The sequence below is a fragment of the Rhamphochromis longiceps genome, linkage group LG18, assembly GCF_057381845.1.
Source record: "Rhamphochromis longiceps isolate RC_006_pf linkage group LG18, R_longiceps_female_GT1.1, whole genome shotgun sequence".
NCBI classification, from domain to species: domain Eukaryota; kingdom Metazoa; phylum Chordata; class Actinopteri; order Cichliformes; family Cichlidae; genus Rhamphochromis; species Rhamphochromis longiceps.
In genome coordinates this window covers 20,028,636-20,050,270 of record NC_140574.1, presented here as the reverse complement: position 1 = coordinate 20,050,270, position 21,635 = coordinate 20,028,636, and the positions used below count along the sequence as shown (strand labels likewise).

General features: G+C 38.8%; 1 protein-coding gene across 5 annotated transcripts in view; it reads left to right on the top strand.

The window, feature by feature from the left end:
* tnn (tenascin N) overlaps positions 1–20,734 on the top strand; it is a 41,100-nt gene extending 20,366 nt beyond the window's left edge. For 2 of the 5 annotated variants that reach the window (XM_085389158.1, XM_085389157.1), the window contains 11 exons: positions 8,777–9,040; positions 10,326–10,589; positions 11,830–12,096; positions 13,509–13,772; positions 15,881–16,011; positions 16,498–16,636; positions 16,731–16,882; positions 17,394–17,490; positions 17,612–17,776; positions 18,272–18,435; positions 20,252–20,734. In XM_085389158.1, the coding sequence (XP_085245284.1) occupies positions 8,777–9,040; positions 10,326–10,589; positions 11,830–12,096; positions 13,509–13,772; positions 15,881–16,011; positions 16,498–16,636; positions 16,731–16,882; positions 17,394–17,490; positions 17,612–17,776; positions 18,272–18,435; positions 20,252–20,401 (2,057 nt within the window). In that variant the 3' untranslated portion in view covers positions 20,402–20,734. The remainder of the gene's footprint in view (positions 1–8,776; positions 9,041–10,325; positions 10,590–11,829; positions 12,097–13,508; positions 13,773–15,880; positions 16,012–16,497; positions 16,637–16,730; positions 16,883–17,393; positions 17,491–17,611; positions 17,777–18,271; positions 18,436–20,251) is intronic. The other 3 variants (XM_085389160.1, XM_085389159.1, XM_085389161.1) reach the window with 3 other exon arrangements.
* The last annotated feature ends 901 nt before the right edge of the window (positions 20,735–21,635 follow it).

Sequence of the window (21,635 nt, the reverse complement as noted above, 5' to 3'; positions counted from 1 at the left end):
GTGCGCGAATGGGCTAATCTACACCAGACAGACAGTGGCTTGTCTCCACTCCAGCAGCTACAATCCTTCATTTTAGGTGTAGCACGAAAAGGCTTAGAGGTGATTGAAGAGGATACTCCTCAGCTCTGTCTGGCAGAGAGGATGTGCTAGTTTCTCGATGACTGGCATGGCGCAACAGAGAGCACAGTCACCTATTATCTCGCCGAACATGCTGTTGCCTTTGGGCAGCGGGGTTATACACGGGAGGAGATAAAAGGAACATGAGGGGGGGAATATTGAAAATACACAAACAGAGAGGAAGCTGTAATAAAGAAGAATAAAACACTAAGTGTTGGCATTAGAGCTAAAAAACCAGAGTCGAGTGATAAATCAAGATATTTATAGGGGGAATTAAGAACAGGAATAGGACAGGATATAAAAACAATGGGTCATAAAGAAACAATTTATGGGACATTATGTAATGCGTTATTGGGTAGGTACTTCTAAGACTACAGCTGCCATCTTACATATTGTGTAAGCGCCACAGTTGAAAGGTTTCCCCACTGTTGCCATCTGTCCTATGTGCCTTCTCATCGTCTCTTTCGCAGTGTCTGTCACGCATCACAATTGGCATCCTGCTAAACTTATTTTGCTGTGGCTCCTTTTATAGTTGTTTACCTTCTGCACTACTGATAACAAGGTATTACATAGCAAATAAAAGAATGACAGTGGATATTTATAGCTGGGCCTCGTTATGCACTTCCGGTGTGACTTTTATGTTGGATTTATGTTTATGTTGCGGAATATGCACAATTTTTGACTGAATGTTTTCATTTTATTGCCACCAATGACAACATACGAAAAGAGAAACTGAGGACCAGACTTGTCATCCTTACTATAACCTGTCCAAAGCTTAAGAGGCATATAAACACATCATACCACAGCTGCTACTGCTGATTCAGATTCAATAAAGTCACCACCAAGGCCTTTATAACAAAAAGCAGATGGCTTGACGTTCGAAGATGGGTTGAATTTTCCACTCAAATGTGTCCATCGGAGGTTTTTGAGCCAGCTCTTTGCGTTAGACAAAATACAAAGAGCTGGAAAAATGTCAAATGAAAATGTGAGAAGAGACATTTTATAAAAGTAATGAGGATTCAAAACAAATTCCCGAAAGGTCAAACTGGGAATGACAGATTTTGTGTAGAACTACTCTTCGTGTGTTGATTCAATTGGAGCAGTTGAACAGCTCTATGCACCTATTAAGTGTGAGAAAAAGATAATGTTGTTTGTAGGTATCTTCTTAATTAATCTTGGTGTAGGTTATTGCATTAGTAGCATTGATGTTTGAGCCTGTTATGCTCAAAAGTGTGTTGTTGTTTTTTTACTTTTTCTAATATTCATAATAATTGTAATTAATTTTAATTAATTAATTTTTTAATTAATTTTAATTTATACATTGCACAGGTATCTTCCAAAATTGTTTAAACATGAACAAAAGAAAAATCAGGATCTTTTAGCCATTGTCCATTGAAATTTGGGCAAATTTTCTCAAACCTACTATATAATTTTGCTACAAGAATTGTCCCTTATAACACAGAAAATGCTCTATTTCTGCCACAGATTAACACAGACAGTAACACAGATTGATTGCTTTTATTCCACGTTTAACAATCATGCTTCCATGAGTGGTCAGTGCCAGAAGTTAGGCTGTTGTGTATAATCTGAGGGCTGAACTAAGATCACAGTTTGTTTTTCCCTGAAATATGTCCATGTTAACAGTGTACTGTATTTTCTTGTTGGAACATATTTGGATTATTTTACAGTTACAGTGGTGTTTACCTTTAACCTGTCATTCAGAAGAAAGAAAAATTGTTCTCTTTGTGTATTTGTTAAAACTTACTTACGGCTGCCACGTGGAGTGAATAAATTATGAAAGGATAGTTCATAACGTAAAAAAGGGAGTTTCACACAATTCATATTATATGTAAGGACAAAATATAGGTATGTTGATAAGTCAGTTCTGTCATTAAGAATTATGAGTTACTTAAAGCACATACAAGTCGTTGGGCAAACATGCTAATAAACTCAACTAGGGCATAGATCAAGCCTGACATATTGTAGTCTCTGAATGAATGGAGCTCTGTTGCTCCATATGTAGCCATACTGTATGGCTTTCACTGTACAGTGAGGCTGTGAATCTGTAAGGCTCTAAATGATGAAAGACAGCCTACTACTGAGTGCCTTGTGGTCAGTGTCTGCTGAACATGTCACCCATAATGGATAAGTTGTCCTCCAAATGGCCGTAGTTGCAGCTTGTGTTGTGTAGCCATGTAGTCACTGACGCTGCACAGCTAGTGGGGTAGAATGTTTGGAGTAACTGGATCCATCATACAGAGCAAATGCAGGCTTGGAGCACGTAAGAAAACGTATCAAATAACTTATAGAAAATGTCAGACGACTGAGGGATTGGACTTGTTTGTTCAGAGGGGAATAAAGAACATTAGAAAAAAGAAAATCCAGTGGTGGGCAGTAACTTTAACACAAGAGAATAGAGATAACGAACACATTTAATCAGCGTACCAGTGTATGATTCTGTATTTTCATTTGTTCTTTTTTTATATGCTGTACTTAAATAGGCATAGACATCTGCAACCTTTCTGCACTCATTCCTGGCTGAAGAATTGTGAAAAGGTCTGACTTTTATAGTTATCATCATATTTTGCATTAGCTTACCATGATGAATTCTTCAGGAATTGATTAGAATTGTAGTAATAATAGGAGCAATAAAACACTATAAACAGACCTCACTACACATAAACTATGCATTACTGGCAAACTGTACATACAATTGTTTGCAAAAATGACTCATTCTGCAACGATTTTCCCCATTCAGTGTTGTATAGTATTGGTATTTCTGCTGTCAAATTTCTACTAATGTTCTATTAATCTTTTAAATACTATATTCTGTTTATTCTACAGTCGTGCATCACATTCAGTTAAATCATGTGGTCGCTCTCCTGTGAGAATCAGATATCTATTACAAAGCACAGTTTGTACATTTGTTCAACCAAGGTATTTCTCTGGTTTAATTAAAAGAGGTTTTTTTTTTAATTAAATTAGACGTGACTTGAGATCCCCTCTCCATCATAAGTTCTGATTCAAAGTCCTGAAGGAGATATTAAAATCTTCTTTCGCAGTGCAATCTAATAAAATTAGGGGTGGGTTTTTATAATCGATTCATCGATTAAAATCGATTCTGGCTTGGATGACGTAAAATCGATTCATTAAAATCCTGAATCGATTTTTTAATATAAATTTATTTTGCCCAAAATGCCAGAATCTCTGGTGACATCTCACAAAATTTCAAGAACCACCAAACAGTTAAGACAGTAAATGAGAGCAGGTACACGGATTCTGCACAAAGACTTAAACACACAGCGGGACCCGCGGATCAGAATCAGTTAGATGTCGCCTTTCTCACGGTCGGGGCTGAAAGCCTCGCTGATTCTGATCTGTCGGCGGGTCCGCGCTTTGTGTTCACGCCCTTTATGCGCCGATTCTAAAGCTGTTAGTTTGATCTCTCTCCAAACAATACTGACCGAACCAGCAGCAAAAGAAGATCCAAACGCTTCACATAAAATCGTCATGAATTCACTCTGACTTTTACTGTTTTGCTTCCACCGCGATGCACAGCTCTCTCTCTCTCTCTCTCTCTCTCTCTCTCTCCCTCTCTCTCTCTCTGTACTTCAAGAACAGTTTCCCTTTCTTCATTATTCGCTTGCTTGTTACGCACAAGTCTACTGTTGTTTACAGCGCTGTCGCACACGGTTTTTTTCCCTTTTACATTCTTCCGAAAAGAAAACCTCATTTCTGCTGTTCAATACTGAACAAATTTAAACTTTTTAAAATTATTCAAAATGCAAAACGCTTAACGTGTCTCTAATAAAACTGCTGTAACGTCAGAGGTAATGTTCATATGTTGATTAATGGTTTTCTTTCGTTTTTGATGTACTGCAGAATATTTTTATAAATCCCAGGCCAGGAAAACCTTCATGTTTTTCTGTTTTATCTTCAGCTACTTTGACACAAAGGCATCTGCTGTGACGCTCACACCTTTGATAAAGTCTTGCGTGTGTCAGCTTCCTTTTTATTGATACAAAAATATGTAAATGTACTGATCTGAATTATAATATTTCTGACTGTCAAAATTTCCCAGATTTAAATCGAATCGAATTAAATCGAATCGTGGATCGAATCGATTCGGGACCTTGTGAATCGGAATTGAATCGATTCTAGAAATCAGTGACGATACCCAGCCCTAAATAAAATGTACATGATAACTGATCTGAAAGTAGAGCCAGGGCAGATTGTCTAGCGCGCCAGTATCCAAATCAATTTCCAGTCAAAAACCAGAGGTTTATCCACAATGTGCATGTGGAAGCAGCTAGAAAACTTTGCTGGCCTATAGATTTAATTGGAATCAGAGTCAAGCAGAGTAAATCCTGGTTCCAGAGACAATAGCCAACTGTGGACACACGATGGCAGTAATTTAAAGGCAGTAAGACAGGTTCTATGGCAAAATGCTATTTAAGATGAAAGGAGAGAGACTACGGTAAGTTCATTTTTTTTATAGTGATTTTCTGATTTTATTGGAAAGGCACTGCCAGCCTTGCTTGCCCTAAATGCTACCGCTATGTTCTAAAGGAGCTTTGTTCAGGTCACATAGCAAATAATTGAATAATGAATGATGAAAAGAATGAAGATATTCAAACTGATAAGTTCTTTCAAGTGTTTTAGATCAATTCAAAACGAAAAACATTTTTGCACTAACAGGCTTTATATGTTGTGCCACATGCATCATATGTTATTGCCTCACACCTCACAGTTACTGCCAATTTCCAGAATGCAATGACATCTCCCTGGTGGTGCATACTGCCACTTCCTGTTTTTAGGTCATGCAGTTCTGGTGCAGAACTGACATTATTAGTCATTAATTTCAAAATGTTCTTAAATGTTCAACACTAAGCTTGTTTAGTGTTTTTCAGTTAAGGTGCTTAGAAAAGTGAATGACCTCTCATTTCGAGGCCTTGGAGGAAACACACAGCTCTAATAAAAAAGAGCTATTATAAATTCTTTCTGTGGTTTAGCTCATGACAGGCTGTCAGGCAGTGCAGCCACAAGGACAGGGAAGTGACAGAGGGAGAGGAGAGGAGAGACAAAGAGGGGATATAGAGTTAGACAGTTGCACACTTCCTTTCTTCTCTTGGATGCATCATCAATCAGTTTTCACGATGCACACTGCACACTGACACAAGAACGACCTCGACTCAACTGCTGCCACAGAGGAATAATCCTAAATGATGATTACTTTTACATTTCCCTTCACTTCCTTTGTGTCTCTCCTACTATGCCTCTGTGACTTTATTTCCAGTCTTACTTTCTTTGTTGCTCTCCCTCTACACTTTCATGATGAGTACCTCGACCGACCCCAGAGCCCATCCAGACAACACTCACAGCTTCACCAGAGTCTTGTATGCATCCTTCATATTTCCTCAAGCCACCGAAACAGAAGCTCGATGTTCTGGTCTGCTTGTCTTTCCTCTACAGCTCATGCATTACAGTGCAATGAACAGATCAGTAACCTAGGTTGCTTTGATGTTACAAATTCTCCTTTTGTTCATTTTTTTTAATCTTCAGCATCCATTAATAAAACAGTAACAGGCTTATGTACATTTCTGTTGGATAAAAATGTGTATCACGAATGTGCCATGTTACAGCCTGACCTGCTGACTAAAAAGGCGAGACAGCCATCAGTATTTGAACGGGCTGTTTTTCAGGGGTCGGTGAAACCTTTTAGAAGCGCTTGTGAAATGGTCAGAAAATGCCTGGCCGAACACATTTCCTGTGTCACAATTTGTTGGTTTTGTTTCCAAAACCAACAATTTGAACTTCACCTCAATTTTGCCAGCTGTGTTGAGGTAAGAAAGTCAGCAATTTGAATGTCTCTGAAGCTGTCTTCAGTTTTTATTGTTTTTATTATTCTATTTTATTGTCTCCCCCACTCTTTTTTTCACTTTCTGTGCACACATCAAGAAAAGCACAACACATTGTCGGTCTTCCAGGAAAGACTGTGAAGACTGCTAATGTCTGATCTGACAGCATCATAGTGTCCTTGCTTCAAGGAATGTCTAGAAGAATGCAGGGCTGCAATGTGGTGTTAAATCAGCTAAAGTGAACTAATGGGCAAGAAGTCTGTCTATCAAATCCATGCGCAACTGGTGGCTAAGTGGGTAATTATAGACTACTTACATGTTTCTAAGAAAAAAGAATAATGGTGTCTGCAGAAGTTAGATGTTAACTTCTTAAAGTCCTCTCTGTATAACCCTTCAATTTTAATGTTCGGTTTAACAAGTGTTAAGTACTGTCTATTAACCACAGAGATCTTTCTGGCTCTTTCTCATCAACTGATGTTTGACTGTTAGCAACAGCCCTCATCACCTCATCGGTGGAGTTACTGTGACTATATCTTACACATTTGTGATGCTTTCAGTTTTGAAAAGTCTGCCCAGCATTCATACACATAAAGTACACCACAATAACCCTTAATAAAAAATTTAAAATATTTGTAAAAATATAAAACCATAATAATCAAATCAAATCAAATCACTTTTATTGTCACATCACATGTGCAGGTACATTGGTACAGCACATGCGAGTGAAATTCTTGTGTGCGAGCTTCACAAGCAACAGAGTTGTGCAAAATACAATAACATAAACAGGCAAAATATACGAATGGCTAAATCTGAAACTAATAAATATATGTATAATATATAATAGTATATGCAAAAAAATAAAAAAAAAATTTCTGGATGTGTATACTAAATGTTTTTCTACGTGTGTGTGTGTGTGTGTGTACACATATTTTACAAATTAAATAGAGTCAACAATAAATAAAATATATAAAAATATACAGAGTTGAGACATGTGCAAAACAGTGGCATTACTGTACAGTATGGAGTGCATAATGTTGAAGTTCCAGTAGTGAAGGTGAGGTGTCTATGACGTGTTCAGCAGTCTGATGGCCTGATGGAAAAAGTTGTCTCTCAGTCTGCTGGTACGGGACCGGATGCTGCAGAACCTCCTTCCTGATGGAAGTAGTCTGAACAGTTTATGGCTGGGGTGACTGGAGTCCTTGATGATCCTCCCCGCTTTCCTCAGGCACCGCTTCCTGTAGATGTCTTGGAGGGAGGGAAGCTCACCTCCAATTATCCGTTCAGAGCACCGCACTACTCGCTGGAGAGCTTTGCGGTTGTAGGCGGTGCTGTTGCCATACCAGGTGGTGATGCATAAAATACACTAATAATTACCAATAACTAAAAAAATTATTGGCTATTATATTGGCTATTATAAAAGGCACTGACAGAAAACCCAGGTCATGTATTTATGAGGATTTACTTCAGGGTTATGTTGTTTAGTCTTGTAAAGTTTGCCAATAGACCCTGGCTGATGTTGTCCAGGTATTCTACTTTTCTTATTATATAGAGTTCTTTTTTTTTTTCATTATACAACCTTATCAATATTGATTGCCATAGTCTACAGCTATATGTTTCTGTAGAGACCAATGTCAGTGATGTTGTGAACTCTCTAGCAACTGACATTAATAGATGGATGACAACAGTTTTTTTCTTTTTTTAACTTAACAAAGACAAAATTGAAAATCTTTTAATTGGCTCAAAAACCAAGTTTATTTATAAGTGAGCAACAACAGGTGACACAGTAAGATTTCAAGTAAAAGGTCATGGCATTGTTTGACATTCTGATTTGAGCTTTAAACTCTGCATTAACTCAAGGCAGCTTTCCTTCATCTTAGAAATATCGCCAAAATATGACTCTCCTGGCTCGCCACGACTCAAGAATTTTTTTTCATTTTTAGTAGACTGGATTACTGCAATTCTCATTTTGTTGGACTTCCTAAAAAGATTATCAGTAGACTGCAGCTTATCCAATACTCTGCTGCAAGGTTATTAAGTAAAACGAGAGAATAACAGAGCACATCGCTCCAGTTTTAGCAGAGCTACATTAGCTTCCAGTATCTTGCAGAACTGCTTTAAAAATACTCTTACTTAAATGGCATTGGACCATCTGGACCATCTTATATTTCTGAAAGTCTGTCACTTTATATCCTGGCTCGCACTCAAACATCCTCTGCTGCCAAACTCTTAGATATACAGTATTCCTCACAGAGAGAAATTGGGGATGCAGCTTTTGGTGTTTAATCAATTTTAAATCATGCTTTTTATTTGTTCTTGTTTCTAATGTCTCTGTAAAGCACTTTGAATCACCTTGTTGTTGAATTGTGCTATACAAATAAACTTGCCTTGCCTTGCCTTGCCTTATGCCCCCAAAATCTGGAACAGACTATCTCAATATACCGAGGAAGCAAACTGTGCCAATAATGTCAAGAAACTCTCAACATCACACATTTAAATCTGGCATTTAGCTAGTGTTTACATTTAATAAAAATACCACTTCACTGCTTTACCTTTAAGTGAGTTCAGCAGCCGTATTTAGTATTCTGGTTCAGAACGTGCAGTTTCTCTACAGTCCTGTCTGCTTCTGTTCCTTCAATGTTTATTTTCTTTTTCTATATTTTTTATGTAGAATTTCGTCTTATTCATTTAGTATCCACGTGTGGGATGTATGTGGATGCATATATGAACATATTTCTAATGGGTTGTTTGACTTTTTCAGCTCTTTTTGATGCTTTTTTTTCTTTGCTTTTTTACGTCTTCAGATATTGATGCTCCAACAAATCTCGTCACTACCGAAGTAACAGAGGACACTGCAACAGTCTCCTGGGATCAAGCCCAGGCTGGAATAGAGGGATACATGCTGAGTTACACTTCTGCTGAGGGATCCAGTTCAGACATCTCTGTAGCACGTGATAGTACCTCATACAGGCTGATAGGCTTGAGGCCTGGAGTTCTCCATACTGTCTATATCTGGGCCTATAAGGGAGACAAAGTCAGCGGAAAGAGTTCAACAGAAGCTGAAACAAGTAAGTGCTGAAAGGGGAAACATTACAGTAGAGACTGATTTGATTATTTGGCTGTCCGTCATTGAAGACTCCCACAGAGGAATCATATTTTGGAGGTCAGCTAGGAATATCTACAAAGGTAAGGCAGAAAAAAGAAACTCTTATCCCCTCTTTTTTTTTAACAATGGTGCTGAAAGTGTAAACAAATGCTTTTATCTTTTGTCTCTTTTTTACTGATTGCACAATAGCCTTTGATTGTCTGAAAAGTGATCAAAAGCGCAACTGTTCTTTGCTGCCTTTGAACTTGGAGCAGTCTGTGAACTAAAGTAAAGGTTGATTTTAGGGTCTCTTTTTCTTAAGCTCCTTTATGTACGACCTTAAAAAACATACAGATAATTGGTCAATTACTACCTCTTGATCTTGTGCGTGCTAGGTTGACAATGTGTGAAAAGCATTAATATAGACATTACACACTTAGCACACCAGCCCCTCTTATCCATCTGCCAAGAGTGGAACTTGAACTCTGTGTGAAAAACGCTGTTTAACATAATTAGGTGGTACACCTCATTTAAAAGCAGCCCAGTTTAGCCTCGGGTTGAATGTTCATAAGAAGTTTGAGCAGAAGCATTTTGCTTGGTCAACAGAGCAAGACACTTCTCATGTCTCTTAATCTGGCTGTTGTGCAGATTAGCAGCTGTTGCTGTCTGCTGGTATTGATGTTTTTGGAAGAAAGTCAGCAGAACAAGAAGTATGAGTGCTTTAAAAAATATCTTTACGCATCAGGATCACAATGACTGTGACGGCACAAGCTGGTGAAACAGGCTGAGCTAGTAATAGAATTAGTTTTCCTTGACAGCATAGTATGACTTTAGTTTCTTAACAGTTCTTAACAATGTTTTCCTGCTCTTAGTAAAATGTATGCGATGTAGAATTTCCATGTTCTTTGCTTACAAGTAGCTCCTAGAACCACTGCTTACATAGCAGTGTGTCATGCCGTCAAACTTGGATTCAATAAAAAATGTGTCAAAATAGTTGAATGTGGTATTTTTGGATACCATTGAAAAGATTTTTCATATATGTCATATATGAAAAACAACAGGTTTATATAAGAGGTGCTGTTGTTTAAGGCTAGAGAGCTGCTAAAGCTCACCACAGAGTATAATCCAAGTTTGACATCTATTCCAGTGTCTTCTGCTTCTAGATACAGGTGAAGCTCTGCACTGCTGATTTTTTTTAGTTCTTCTGTTTGCAACAGCTGTGATTACGTGTTTTTACCAGTATCTACTAACTACAACTCCCTGTGCAGACCTGGATGCTCCTACTAACGTCTTCGCCCAAGATGAGACAGAGTTCAGCTTCAGGGTGCACTGGGATCCCCCTCAGGCAGAAATTGATGGCTACATACTAACATATAGCTCTTCTGAGGGCTCAAGTGAAGAAATTGTAATTGGGTCTGACAGTACTTCATACACGCTGACTGGCCTGAGGCCTGGGGTCCTCTACACTGTCTACATCTGGGCTGTCAAAGGGAGTAAAGCCAGCAGGAAGATCTCGACACAAGCTGAGACAGGTCTCAGAAATTTAACTTTCTTTTCAAACCTCAGCATTAAATGGTTAATATCAAAGTTAAACAAAACCCATTTCCTTGCCTCTTACATGATAATATATTTTATGTTACGTATAAAGATACAATATTGTCCAAAAGTCTTGAGTCATCCCTCATTTTTTAAAAATTTTGCTCCGAGTGAGGCAGACAAGAGTTATTGAGTTATTGAGCAATAGTTCCCCCTGGCTTTATTGGTGTCTATACATGACACATAACTGATTTTAAATTGTATTTTCAGGCTCTTTATTACCACCAGCCTGTTGCAGAGACATATAATTCGTTCCCATTTCTTGTTTGAATCTATGAAAAATGCCAAAGATAACACAGTTTGACAGGCATAAAATATAATTTCTGAACTACCTGTTGGACAAAATCTTGGCATATATCAGGTGTCCTCAAAAATATTTAAGGAGAAAAGAAGAAGTGGTAGGCTATCTAGAGCAGATGAACAGTACCTGAAAGTCCTGTCTTTAGGAAGTAGGAAACACACCAGCAAAGTCCTGCCACAGGATCTGAGAGAGTGTCTGGCCCTTTAGTTTTGGTCAGCAAAGTGGAACATGTTTGCATTTCTCCTTCAGATTCATCTATTGTTCACTGAAGCCTCGTCAGAAATGGTCTCAGTGGACAGGTGGCTGTCAAGAAGCGATTCTTAAGGAAGGGAAACAGGGAGAAGACTGAGGAATGTTAAATCACAGAGGAATCAGACTGCAAATCAGTGCCACAGGGCTTAGGGAGTGATGAATCAAAATTTGAATTTTTTTTAGTAAAATCATCATCAAAACCTCAGGAGTCGTACATCAGTGAGTGTCTAATGCTGTGTGTAAAACACAGTGGATCTTCTGTTGAAGTCTGGAGAACTAATGCTGAAAACTACTTAAAGAAATGACAAGATAGTTTGTCCAAGAGAGTTCAGAATGTGTTGAAGAATCGAGTTGTTCACACAAATACTGACTTTATCATGATTGTTTGAACATGTTTGAGTAAATCGCTAACCCTTCCCAATTCCTCCAAAAGTATTAATTCTAAATTGTCAGCACTGGTCTACCGTCACCTTGACATACAGTTTTCACAAGGTTTATCAACCAAATAACTGGATTTATTATATTCCTTCACATTTTTTAGATTAATTTAATTTGTCACCCATAATATTCCAGATGACTGTAATATTCATCATTAGAGTTTGTGTATTAATATCTTCCCCTAGAACTGGACGCGCCTGCTAACCTCTTAGCAGAAGATGAAACAGAATCCAGCTTCAGTGTTTCATGGGATCCCGTCCAGGCAGAAATTGATGGCTACATGCTAACCTACACATCCTCTGAAGACGGCTCTAGTGGGGAAATCCCAGTGGGGGCAGATAAGTCTGATTATTTGTTGACTGGTTTGAGGCCTGGGCTCCTCTTCACTTTTTACATCTGGGCTGTCAAGGGAGACAAAGCCAGCAGGAAGATCTCAACACAAGCTGAGACAGGTGTCAGATGCCGGTTTTGTTAAAACAAATTGTCTGACTAGTAAATTCATGTTTAATACCCTAGAGCTTCAGATGCCCCATAATTACAGCTTTTCTGAAAAGACAGCAAGTCAACCTCCTTGTAAACCTTAAAAAAATGTCTCTCAGATGGTAGACCAATCAGAATCAGCTTGTTTGTTTAAAGCAATTTTCCAATGTATCCATTCATCAGTTCATCCATCTACTTGCCAACTTCTTTGGGTCAATAAGGGGGAAAGCAGCCCAGACATCTTTTTCCCCAATAACTTACCTCAGCTCTTCCTGAGCAGTCATGTGCCAGCTCACAGCATGTTCTGGAACAACCCAGCGATTTCCTCTGAGTCAGTCATGCCTGCAGTGCAGGGAGGCACTCTGGCCTGCTCTTTCCCATTGACTATTATGCTCACTATTCGGAGCAGTTGCTCCTTTTATAGTTCCTTTCCAGTCGAAGGACCCTTCCTTGATTCATGCAGACTCAGATCCATTCAGGTTAGCCAGCATATTGGAGAACTTCATCTCAACATCTTTTATTCAACAGTATGTTAATTTCACTTGCTTCTCAGCATCTTTGATTGCAAGGGAAGCATGGATTGAAGAGTTCTCTTAAAGCCATTTTCAGTCATGACATAATGTATGTCAGCAGTTTTTGAACTGCGATGATCACGAGCACTTTTCTTCTTCAAACTACAGCACCTTGGACCTATAACATAGGAAAAAACAGATCCGAAACTGAAATGTTTCTTGACAGAAAAACAAGACATTTTCAGCAATATCAGAGGAATATTTGACCAAAAAATCTCAGTGCATCATCAAATATAAATACCATATTCAAGTAATAAGTACTCTCCTTTCTGACAATCAAACAGGCAGTTAAATTTAAATTTTTAATCCTCTTCACAAAAATCAAGTAATTTGCCCCCAAATCTGTCTTTATTCTGTTCTCTATGCTCTTAATCATGTTTTTGTACAGAACTGAATGTTCCTATTCACCTGTTTGGCGAGAGAAAATCTTAAGTGGATCATCAGACCACATTAAGGCAGGAATCAGTAGATATAATTTTAGATGTGATGAAAACACAGTTAAAGAGACCACTTAGGAGCTGAATAGTTTCTAACTGAAGTCCTGACTCATCATTTCCTTTAAACCACTTTGGGCCTGTGAAATGTGACGCAAACCAGCAGGTTTCTAAATGGACATAGTGAACTTAAAAAACATCAGTATTCATCACGTACTCACAATCATGATAATAATGCTTGTAGAAAATTCAAGCTAAGTTGTTTCATCCCCCTGATGTAGTGAAAGATGAAACAACACATCTTGTAGTTTGCACAAGCAGTTCTTGAAATGTGCATGAGTAGTGCAGTAAACCTCTTCTACTAACATCTTCCTTTAGAACTGGATGCTCCTGCTAACCTCTTAGCCCAAGATGAAACAGAATCCAGCTTCACTGTGTCATGGGATCCAGCCCAGGCAGAAATTGATGGCTACATCCTTACCTACACCTCTTCTGAGGGCTCTAGTGAGGAAATCCCTGTTGGGTCTGACAGGACCTCTTACATGCTGACTAGCTTGAGGCCTGGAGTTCTCTACACTGTCTACATCTGGGCTGTCAAGGGGGACAAAGCAACCAGGAAGATTTCAACAAAAGCACAGACAGGTCAATACAATATGAACAAGTGGATTTTTTCCCCCCTTTTGGCGATATTGAAACTCTTCTTTCTTATGAAACATTGAAAAGGGTCATTTTTCTTCTCTTAAATTTGTTGCAGGCTTGGGTTCTACTGTTAAATACATTGATGCATTTGGGCAGAGCAGCAGGATGTTGCAAAACCAGTTTCTCCTATTAAAGTAGTCCTTAATTGAATGTTTACATGAGCCAACTCTGAGCTTTAACTGGCTGTAAATGCTGAAAATACCCATTACTTTTAAACAGTGTTTACCTGTTTGTGGGTCTGACTCTCTGTTTGGATGAGAAAGCCCCCCAAAAATCTACCCAACTAAATTTTATGACACTTCATGGCAAGATGGAGAATGCCCAAAAGAATAAACAATGGTGCAGCTCAAGATTATTTCCTTGATAATGAACAGCAACATTTGAGTGTCCTTTTGTTATGTGTCAGCAGTATTGCACAAAAACAACCAGTCAGAATTTCTTACAATTTCCTAGAGAGGCAGAGGAAGACACCATTAAATTGTAGTTCATCCAAAAGCAATTTATTTAGTATTCTTTCTTACTAGACATGAAAAGCTGCAAAGGGTCCATCAGTACCTTCTTTTAGTAATCAGTCCCAGGTGTTTTCAAATGCAAAAGCTCAAACATGTTATTGCTTTTATACCGGTAATAAAAAGATCCGAACCTGAGACCAGTAAATTATTACTAAAGTACATATGCCCTAGTTTTGGGGGTTTATTGGTTGGAAAAAAAGGCAAAAAGGCATCACGTTCTCTGAGCAGCTGCAGATCATTCAAACTCAGTGAGTTTCTGATGAAGAGACCAGCAGTTTGCACCGACTTGACTGCTGTGGAGTTGACTAGAAATCTTTTTACATTTCTTTCTGATGACAAACAGTATAAGTTGTACTTCTTGGCATAGCTTGGTATTGAGAGGGATCAAAGATTAAGTATAGCTGGAGATTTTTAAATGAACTAACATGCAATCACAGAGTCAATATTTGTTTGTTTGGAACCTCTAAAGTATCGAAGACCACCTCTCTGACTGGAATATGATTCCCAGAGGCCTGGGAGGTCAGGTCACATGGCGGGCCTCAGAGGTTAGTTTGAAGTAAAAAGCAGCAGCACGTGGTGATCGTGTTACAACAGGGGCATCTTTGTGATTCACAGATGATCTGTAAAATCATCTGGGAGCACTGAGTGAAAGCTGGGTCTTTTTCAATTAGGCAGAAAATGACCGAGTTTTGGATGATAAACTTTTCTCGTCGTAACTCGTCAGCGGGCAGAAGGCCAGTGTGGTGCTGTGTTCAAACAGGAGCGTTACTGTGTCAAACGATATCATCTGGGACACATAAAGGAACATGTTATTATATTTGTGACTTTATTGGACCTAGTAAAAAGCACCATTATTATGTCATTTAAAGCTGTCTCGAACCAAACTGTTTCACAGATTTGTCAAGGTGCTGCTCAAAATGTCACTCTGCACGCTGTTTTGCCCTTTTATTTACAAAAAAAAAAGAAGTAATTTTTTTTAATACAAACAGAAAATGGTTTGGGATGATTATGCACCTTATGGTGGCATAGACTTCCCCTAATTTCTTGATCCATGGGAGGTTAAAGCTCCAACTGCTCTAACAGGCATCTCGGTGTCAGACAAATTATCTCAGCTTCTGCTTCAGGTCAAACTCCCAAAGCATTTAAATGAGAAAGCACAAGTATTAGCTTATCTGCACAGGCAAATTGTAACTGTGCAGGTAGATGGTTGTCATATCTTGTGTTGTGCTTCATGTGGAGAAAGTCTGAAAATCTAAATTGCCAATTTAATCGGCCTGAATCAAAAGCTCTACATTTTAGGTTCACAGAGGAAAATAATAGACAGACGAATGATTAACATTATCAGTAAAAATCATGTAAAAGTACCTATTGTTCATAGAAATCATTAATTTGTTCTTCACAGTTTAAATTTTTGGGCTAAAGGCTTGTAAATGGAGCACACGTTTATTTACCAAATGAAAACATGATATTATCAAATGCATTAATGACTAAATGACTGCTGAGCTGTAATCCACTTTGATTTGCACTCATACCCACCAGACATTGATTCTCCCAAGGATCTGAGGGCTGTAGATGTGACGCTGGACTCTGCTTCTTTAACTTGGACTCCTCCTCTGGCTGACATTGAGGGTTACATCCTCACCTACAGGGATGAAGAGGGAAACACGGAGGTAAGTCGCCATAATGATTAGCACCGATGAGTTTGCACCATAGAGCACGGTATTCACACTTATAATATTCAAACGCACAATTTCTCACATATTATGTTGTTTTCACTTCTTGTGTAACTTTAGCAGCAAAAAAAACAAGACCTGAAGGTGAAGGATGAAGGATGATTCCTCTTATTCTGTACTGGTTATAAGCAGAATCTCTGGGCAACATGTTCTCCTAGTCTCAGTCATTTAAATGACATTTGGGAAATTGACTGGGGCTAAAGGTGCTTGTTAATCTTAATCTCTGTAGAACACTGACCTCTTGTGGCAATAAACAAAGCAAACCTGGTAGTAATCAGCTTCTTTTGTTGCTGTTTGCTGTCTTTTTAAAATTGAGATCTAAGTAATTAAACCTAACACAATTTACTTTTCTGTTTAGTCCGAAATGTTAAATCCATAATGTGATGCTATTATATTCAGTGTTCTGTTATATGTTTTCATCAGACTGTTGAAAAGCAGCTTCTAGCCGGTGAGAGCAGCTTTGCTGCATCAAGTCTTGAGATGGGGAAGAGGTACATTGTCACTATTATTGCCTACAGGGGCAACAAGAGGAGCAAGGTGGTAGAAACCATCTTCAAAACAGGTTTGTGCCACGTCACTTAACATCTCGTACTCTGTTAAAAATCATCGGTATGAAAAAAACTCTAATAATCTTCTCACAACATCCCCGTCACCAGTTGGTCTCCTGCACCCATTCCCCATGGACTGTGTTCAGATCATGAAGAACGGCAATAAGAGGAATGGTGTCTATACAGTCTATATTAACAATGACCGCTCCAAACCTATAGAAGCTTACTGCGACATGGACACTGATGGAGGCGGCTGGCTGGTAGGAATTTTTGATATGATATCAATAAAGAAGCTCACGGTGTGGAACTTTTGTCTAACAATGAGAGTGACTACATGAACACTGGCATGTGCGTGTCACTTATTTGCTCCTGGGTTGTATTATGGGAAGTGGATTCATTTCTTTTGGAGTCTAAATGGGCCATGGGACTAAAATGGTCTCACCTGATTCAGTTTAGATTTTTAGCTCCATGCCTGTTTGAAGCTGCAACGCTAAATCAAAGGAATCCCTAATAAAGGCTGATCAGTTTATTGGCTGGTCAATGCTGGCAACCTGTATTAGTCTCGCTTTGAATAACAAAGAAACAGTGGTGAACAAACTGACCCAATGCTGGTTATGTGTATAAAAATTTATTAGACTCCAAGACGTATTTTCTGCATCAAATCTGGAAATCCAGTATCGATTGGGCTCAGCTCCCTAATGATAGCACTAAATAGTTAGAACAAACCATTTGAAATGTTTGTGTAACACTTTGAGTGCTTTCCACTTTTAGGTGCTTCAGCGCCGTAACATTGGCAAGCTGGACTTTATGAAACGCTGGAGGCAGTACATTGCAGGTTTTGGCAACTTAACCGAGGAGTTCTGGATTGGTGAGCACTTCAGTGTTTTGGGAAAGAGGGCTTTTCTGCAGACAGGCATAAACATGCACATTTGAGCATTAGAGGAATGTCTAGTGTGTTCTTGAAATTCTCTGCTTGTGTTTTCCCTCAGGTCTCGATAAAATATACGAGCTTACCAACACTCCTACTCAGTATGAGCTGAGGTTTGATTTGGGTGTGGGCTCAGAGAGAGCGTATGCTGTATACGACAACTTTAAGATTGCACCAGTCAAGCAGAAGTTCAAGCTCACCATTGGCAAATACAGTGGGACAGCAGGTGACTCTTCCTCCTTAACTATAGGCAACATAAAAGGCTGAGGCTGTTCAGACAAATCAAACAGCCTTCAAGAATTATATTCTCTGTGGCACTTAAATGGAATGAGTTATAGCCAAAAGGGGATGGCGAAAATAGCAATGAAACAGACAGGGTCAGAAAATAGAAGGGTTTCAAGCGGGAGGCACCCCACCGGTCATGCTGTAGGATGCTGAGAAAGAAATGTACCCAACAGTAGGTGGGATATTTGTTTCAGAAACTTACATTCAGTCACTTATAGACAGTATCTATATAGGGATGAAAGCAAGGCTTAAGTGGGCTTTGAAGCCAGACAGACACAGACACACACAGCGAGAGCTATGCTGTGTCTACATATAACTCAGTGTGCTGAAACAACATGTGCTACAGAACTGAATCACCCTGAGTTTGGCATTATATTCAATTTCTTCCATCTTACGGTAATAACGGTGCAATCCTAATTTTCTCGATGATCCCCAGGTGATGCCATGACCTACCACCAAGGCCTCCCCTGGACTACCATTGATTCAGATAATGACATTGCCCTGACCAACTGTGCTCTGAGTCACCGTGGCGCCTGGTGGTACAAAAACTGCCACCTGGCCAACCTTAACGGCAAATGGGGTGAAACCAGGCACAGCATGGTAAGTGAATGAGACTGTAGCACCTCAGCAGCAGCAAACTCTGGTTTATTGGACTCAGTGTTGATTTTCTAGTTTTCTGGATAGCATACACAAAAACACACACACGCATATTTAAATCAACAGTATTGTGCAAATGTCTTGAGACTCATTTCTTTATATTTCTTTAATGAAAATGGGAAATATGTGCAGTGATTTATTGAAATGTGCAAACATTCATACATGCAGAAACAGCTAGTGCATTGCTAATGAGCTTGAAAATTAATATTTGATCTGAACACCTTTATTCAAGAAATCGTTTTTATCATTTCTTTAAGTAGCCTTCAGAAATAGTTTTCTGGGTGTTTTTGAAGATCATTCAACGCTCTTCTCTGGATGTTTCTTCCTTTTGTTCCATTCTATGTCAAGATGATCCAACACCGCTTAAGTAATGTTGATGTTCGGGCCAGATTCATCTCTCAGGGCCTGCATATATTCTTTGTTGGACTCATATTTCTTAAGGTCATGATTGAAGATACTGCTCATCTGCTGTACAAAATCTAGCACCTTTATCTTTTGTGCTCCATTTGTCCAGATGGGCAACATAAAATCTAAGCTCTGCATTAAGTCACACTTTTACTGTATGATCGTTATACCATACCGCTTCACCAGTTGGTGGAATCATAATAGACTTGTATTAACACTGTAATTACCCTAAGACCGTGACCAGTTAACAACATGGGTTTTCTGGACAAGTCCCATCAGTCCATCTCTACCATTACATTTTTATGTTTATGGCAAACATTACTGAAAGCTTGCCTTCTAAACAGTTTAGGAGTTTTACTATACTGAAGAAAACTTTTGGATTTCAAAAATCTTTTTTACTCTTTTTATTTATCAGTCCTCTTCAGTCTGAAAATATGTAATTTCATAGTTACTGTCCAGCTGTGACCCGCGATGCAGAGCAGGTTATCCATAAATCTGTATTAGTGGGCACTGTGCGAATAGGTGAATGCAGCTTGTGGTGTAAAAGTACTTTGAGCAGCCAAAACTATTGGAAAAGAGCTCTTTGAATGCAATCCATTTTCCATTTCCATTTTGAAGATCAGATGCATTTTTAGTTGCCTTTCTAACCATTTTTCACAGTATATATTACAACATTGTCTGTTAGGATTTAAAACAACACACAAGTACCGCAACTAACTGCTGTGAAGGAAAAACACATCCCTGTTATTTAGGATCTTTACTAAGCATCTTATATGGAAACAACAAGAACAAAAAGAAGCTAAAAAAAAAAAGCTTTCTGGGAGGCTGCTCCCTGGTCAGCAATCAAAGACAGCTTCACCCCAGCCCACTTCTACTTGTTTTGGATTGTTGAGGTGAAGCAGAAATGGCCAACATCCATCATAAGTGATAAGAAAACACATTTCTCACACCAGCTATAAACCATAAGTGTTTTTACCAGGCTGCTCGGGTAACAACAACAGTTATTATGTCTAAGGAAGACTGATACCGAATGAAATGCCAGGGGATTTCTCTGCTCTTGTCGAGATTTCATCCATAATATTGCCGTTGCAGATGTCTCCTGCAATGTTTGTCGGCAAAATGCAATAACAGTCAAAACAAGTTTGTACTCACATGAAATGAAGCAGCGGTAGGTATTTATTACTGCATGTCATTCCGCCTGCCTGTCATGCCACTTGCCTCTTTCGCGACTCGATCTCTCCGCTCGCTGTCTCCCCCTTTCATTACGACTCTCCTGTCTAAACATACGGCATTTTTCCTCTTCCCTACTTTGCCCCAATCAGCTTCTCTCTCAATCTGCTGTTTTTGCTGTCAGGGGGTGAACTGGGAACCGTGGAAGGGCCACCTGACATCCCTCGACTTCTCTGAGATGAAGATCCGACCTGTGGGAGCCCTGTCCAGCAGGAAGAGGCGATCGCTGGCGGCTAGGGAGAAAAGCAGAAACACAAAACTCCAAAAGAAATAGAAGAGCGCCTGTGACCACATCAGCCCCATCAGCCTGACATCACACAAGCTTTTGGTGTTTCTGTACATATGTACACATGCATGTTTTAATACTCTAGACTAGAATACCTACTGGTCTCCCTCTCTGTGTGTCTCAAATCTTGGACAATATGTACACCTTTTAGAAAAACGAATACCTTAATATCTGTTCATAGAAATTCAAAGATTTACTGTGACTGCAAGAAAGTGGCAAATGACAAACGTCCTTTGACTTTTTTTGACATTAATTGGTTTTGTTTATCACTCAAACTTGAACCTGTTTATATTGCTTGTGTTATATTTGCTTATTTCACATCCTCCAAAGAAATTGAGTGCATGGTAGAAAACAAAAATAGCTTGTCTGTTGTTGGGTTTTTTCGTGGATCAGGTGTAGACTATTAGAGTTAGCACCCTGTTTATTGATTGTGAAGCCAGCTGGCTTCGTCGCATTAAACTGCCACTGTGCTTCTAACACTGTCACATCACATCAGTTTGTGTGGGACAAGGCCGTCAGTAACAACGGATGGCTGTCTAGAGACGCCAAAGTGCTCCTGCTTTACATTCAGGTGACCGAGACAGCTAATATCCATCGATGTGACGTGCCTTTATCAAATGTCAATAGGAATGAAGTTTGTTTGCCCCATCCTCGGGAGCATAATGACCATACTCTAGTTTTTCAATCTGGAAAGCTGACAGAAGTTATTAATACGTCTTTGACTTTGACTTTACTTGATTACTTTTTTCTCTTTTTTTCTTCTTTTTTTACACATTTATATTACAAACTTGGTTTAGGTGACAAGGACTGAGCACATCAATCAACTTTTCTCCTAATCTGCCAGAAGTTATTTGATTTGCAGTCAGTGACTCTCACACATTACTTTCCCCTAAAAGTTATTGTGATTTTTTTTTAACTTCCAGCTAATCCTTAGGATCAGCTTTGAAGGTCAGAAATGAGGAAGTAAAAACCTGTTTATCCATATTTTATTTACTAATTGTATTCTCAAGCTGACATTATAGCTGCTCTTTCATATTAATGCAATCATTCAGGGAATAAAACTAAAACATTTTTTATATGTGAAAATCTTGTTTGTTTTTCTCATCTCAATATAGTGATGGCCTTATGGGATATAGGAAAGCAAGTAGTACTAAACCTTTTTTTGCTTTGCAGATTTTAATGAGTTGCTTTGAAAACTGAATATGTTACCGTGGAAAAGCCA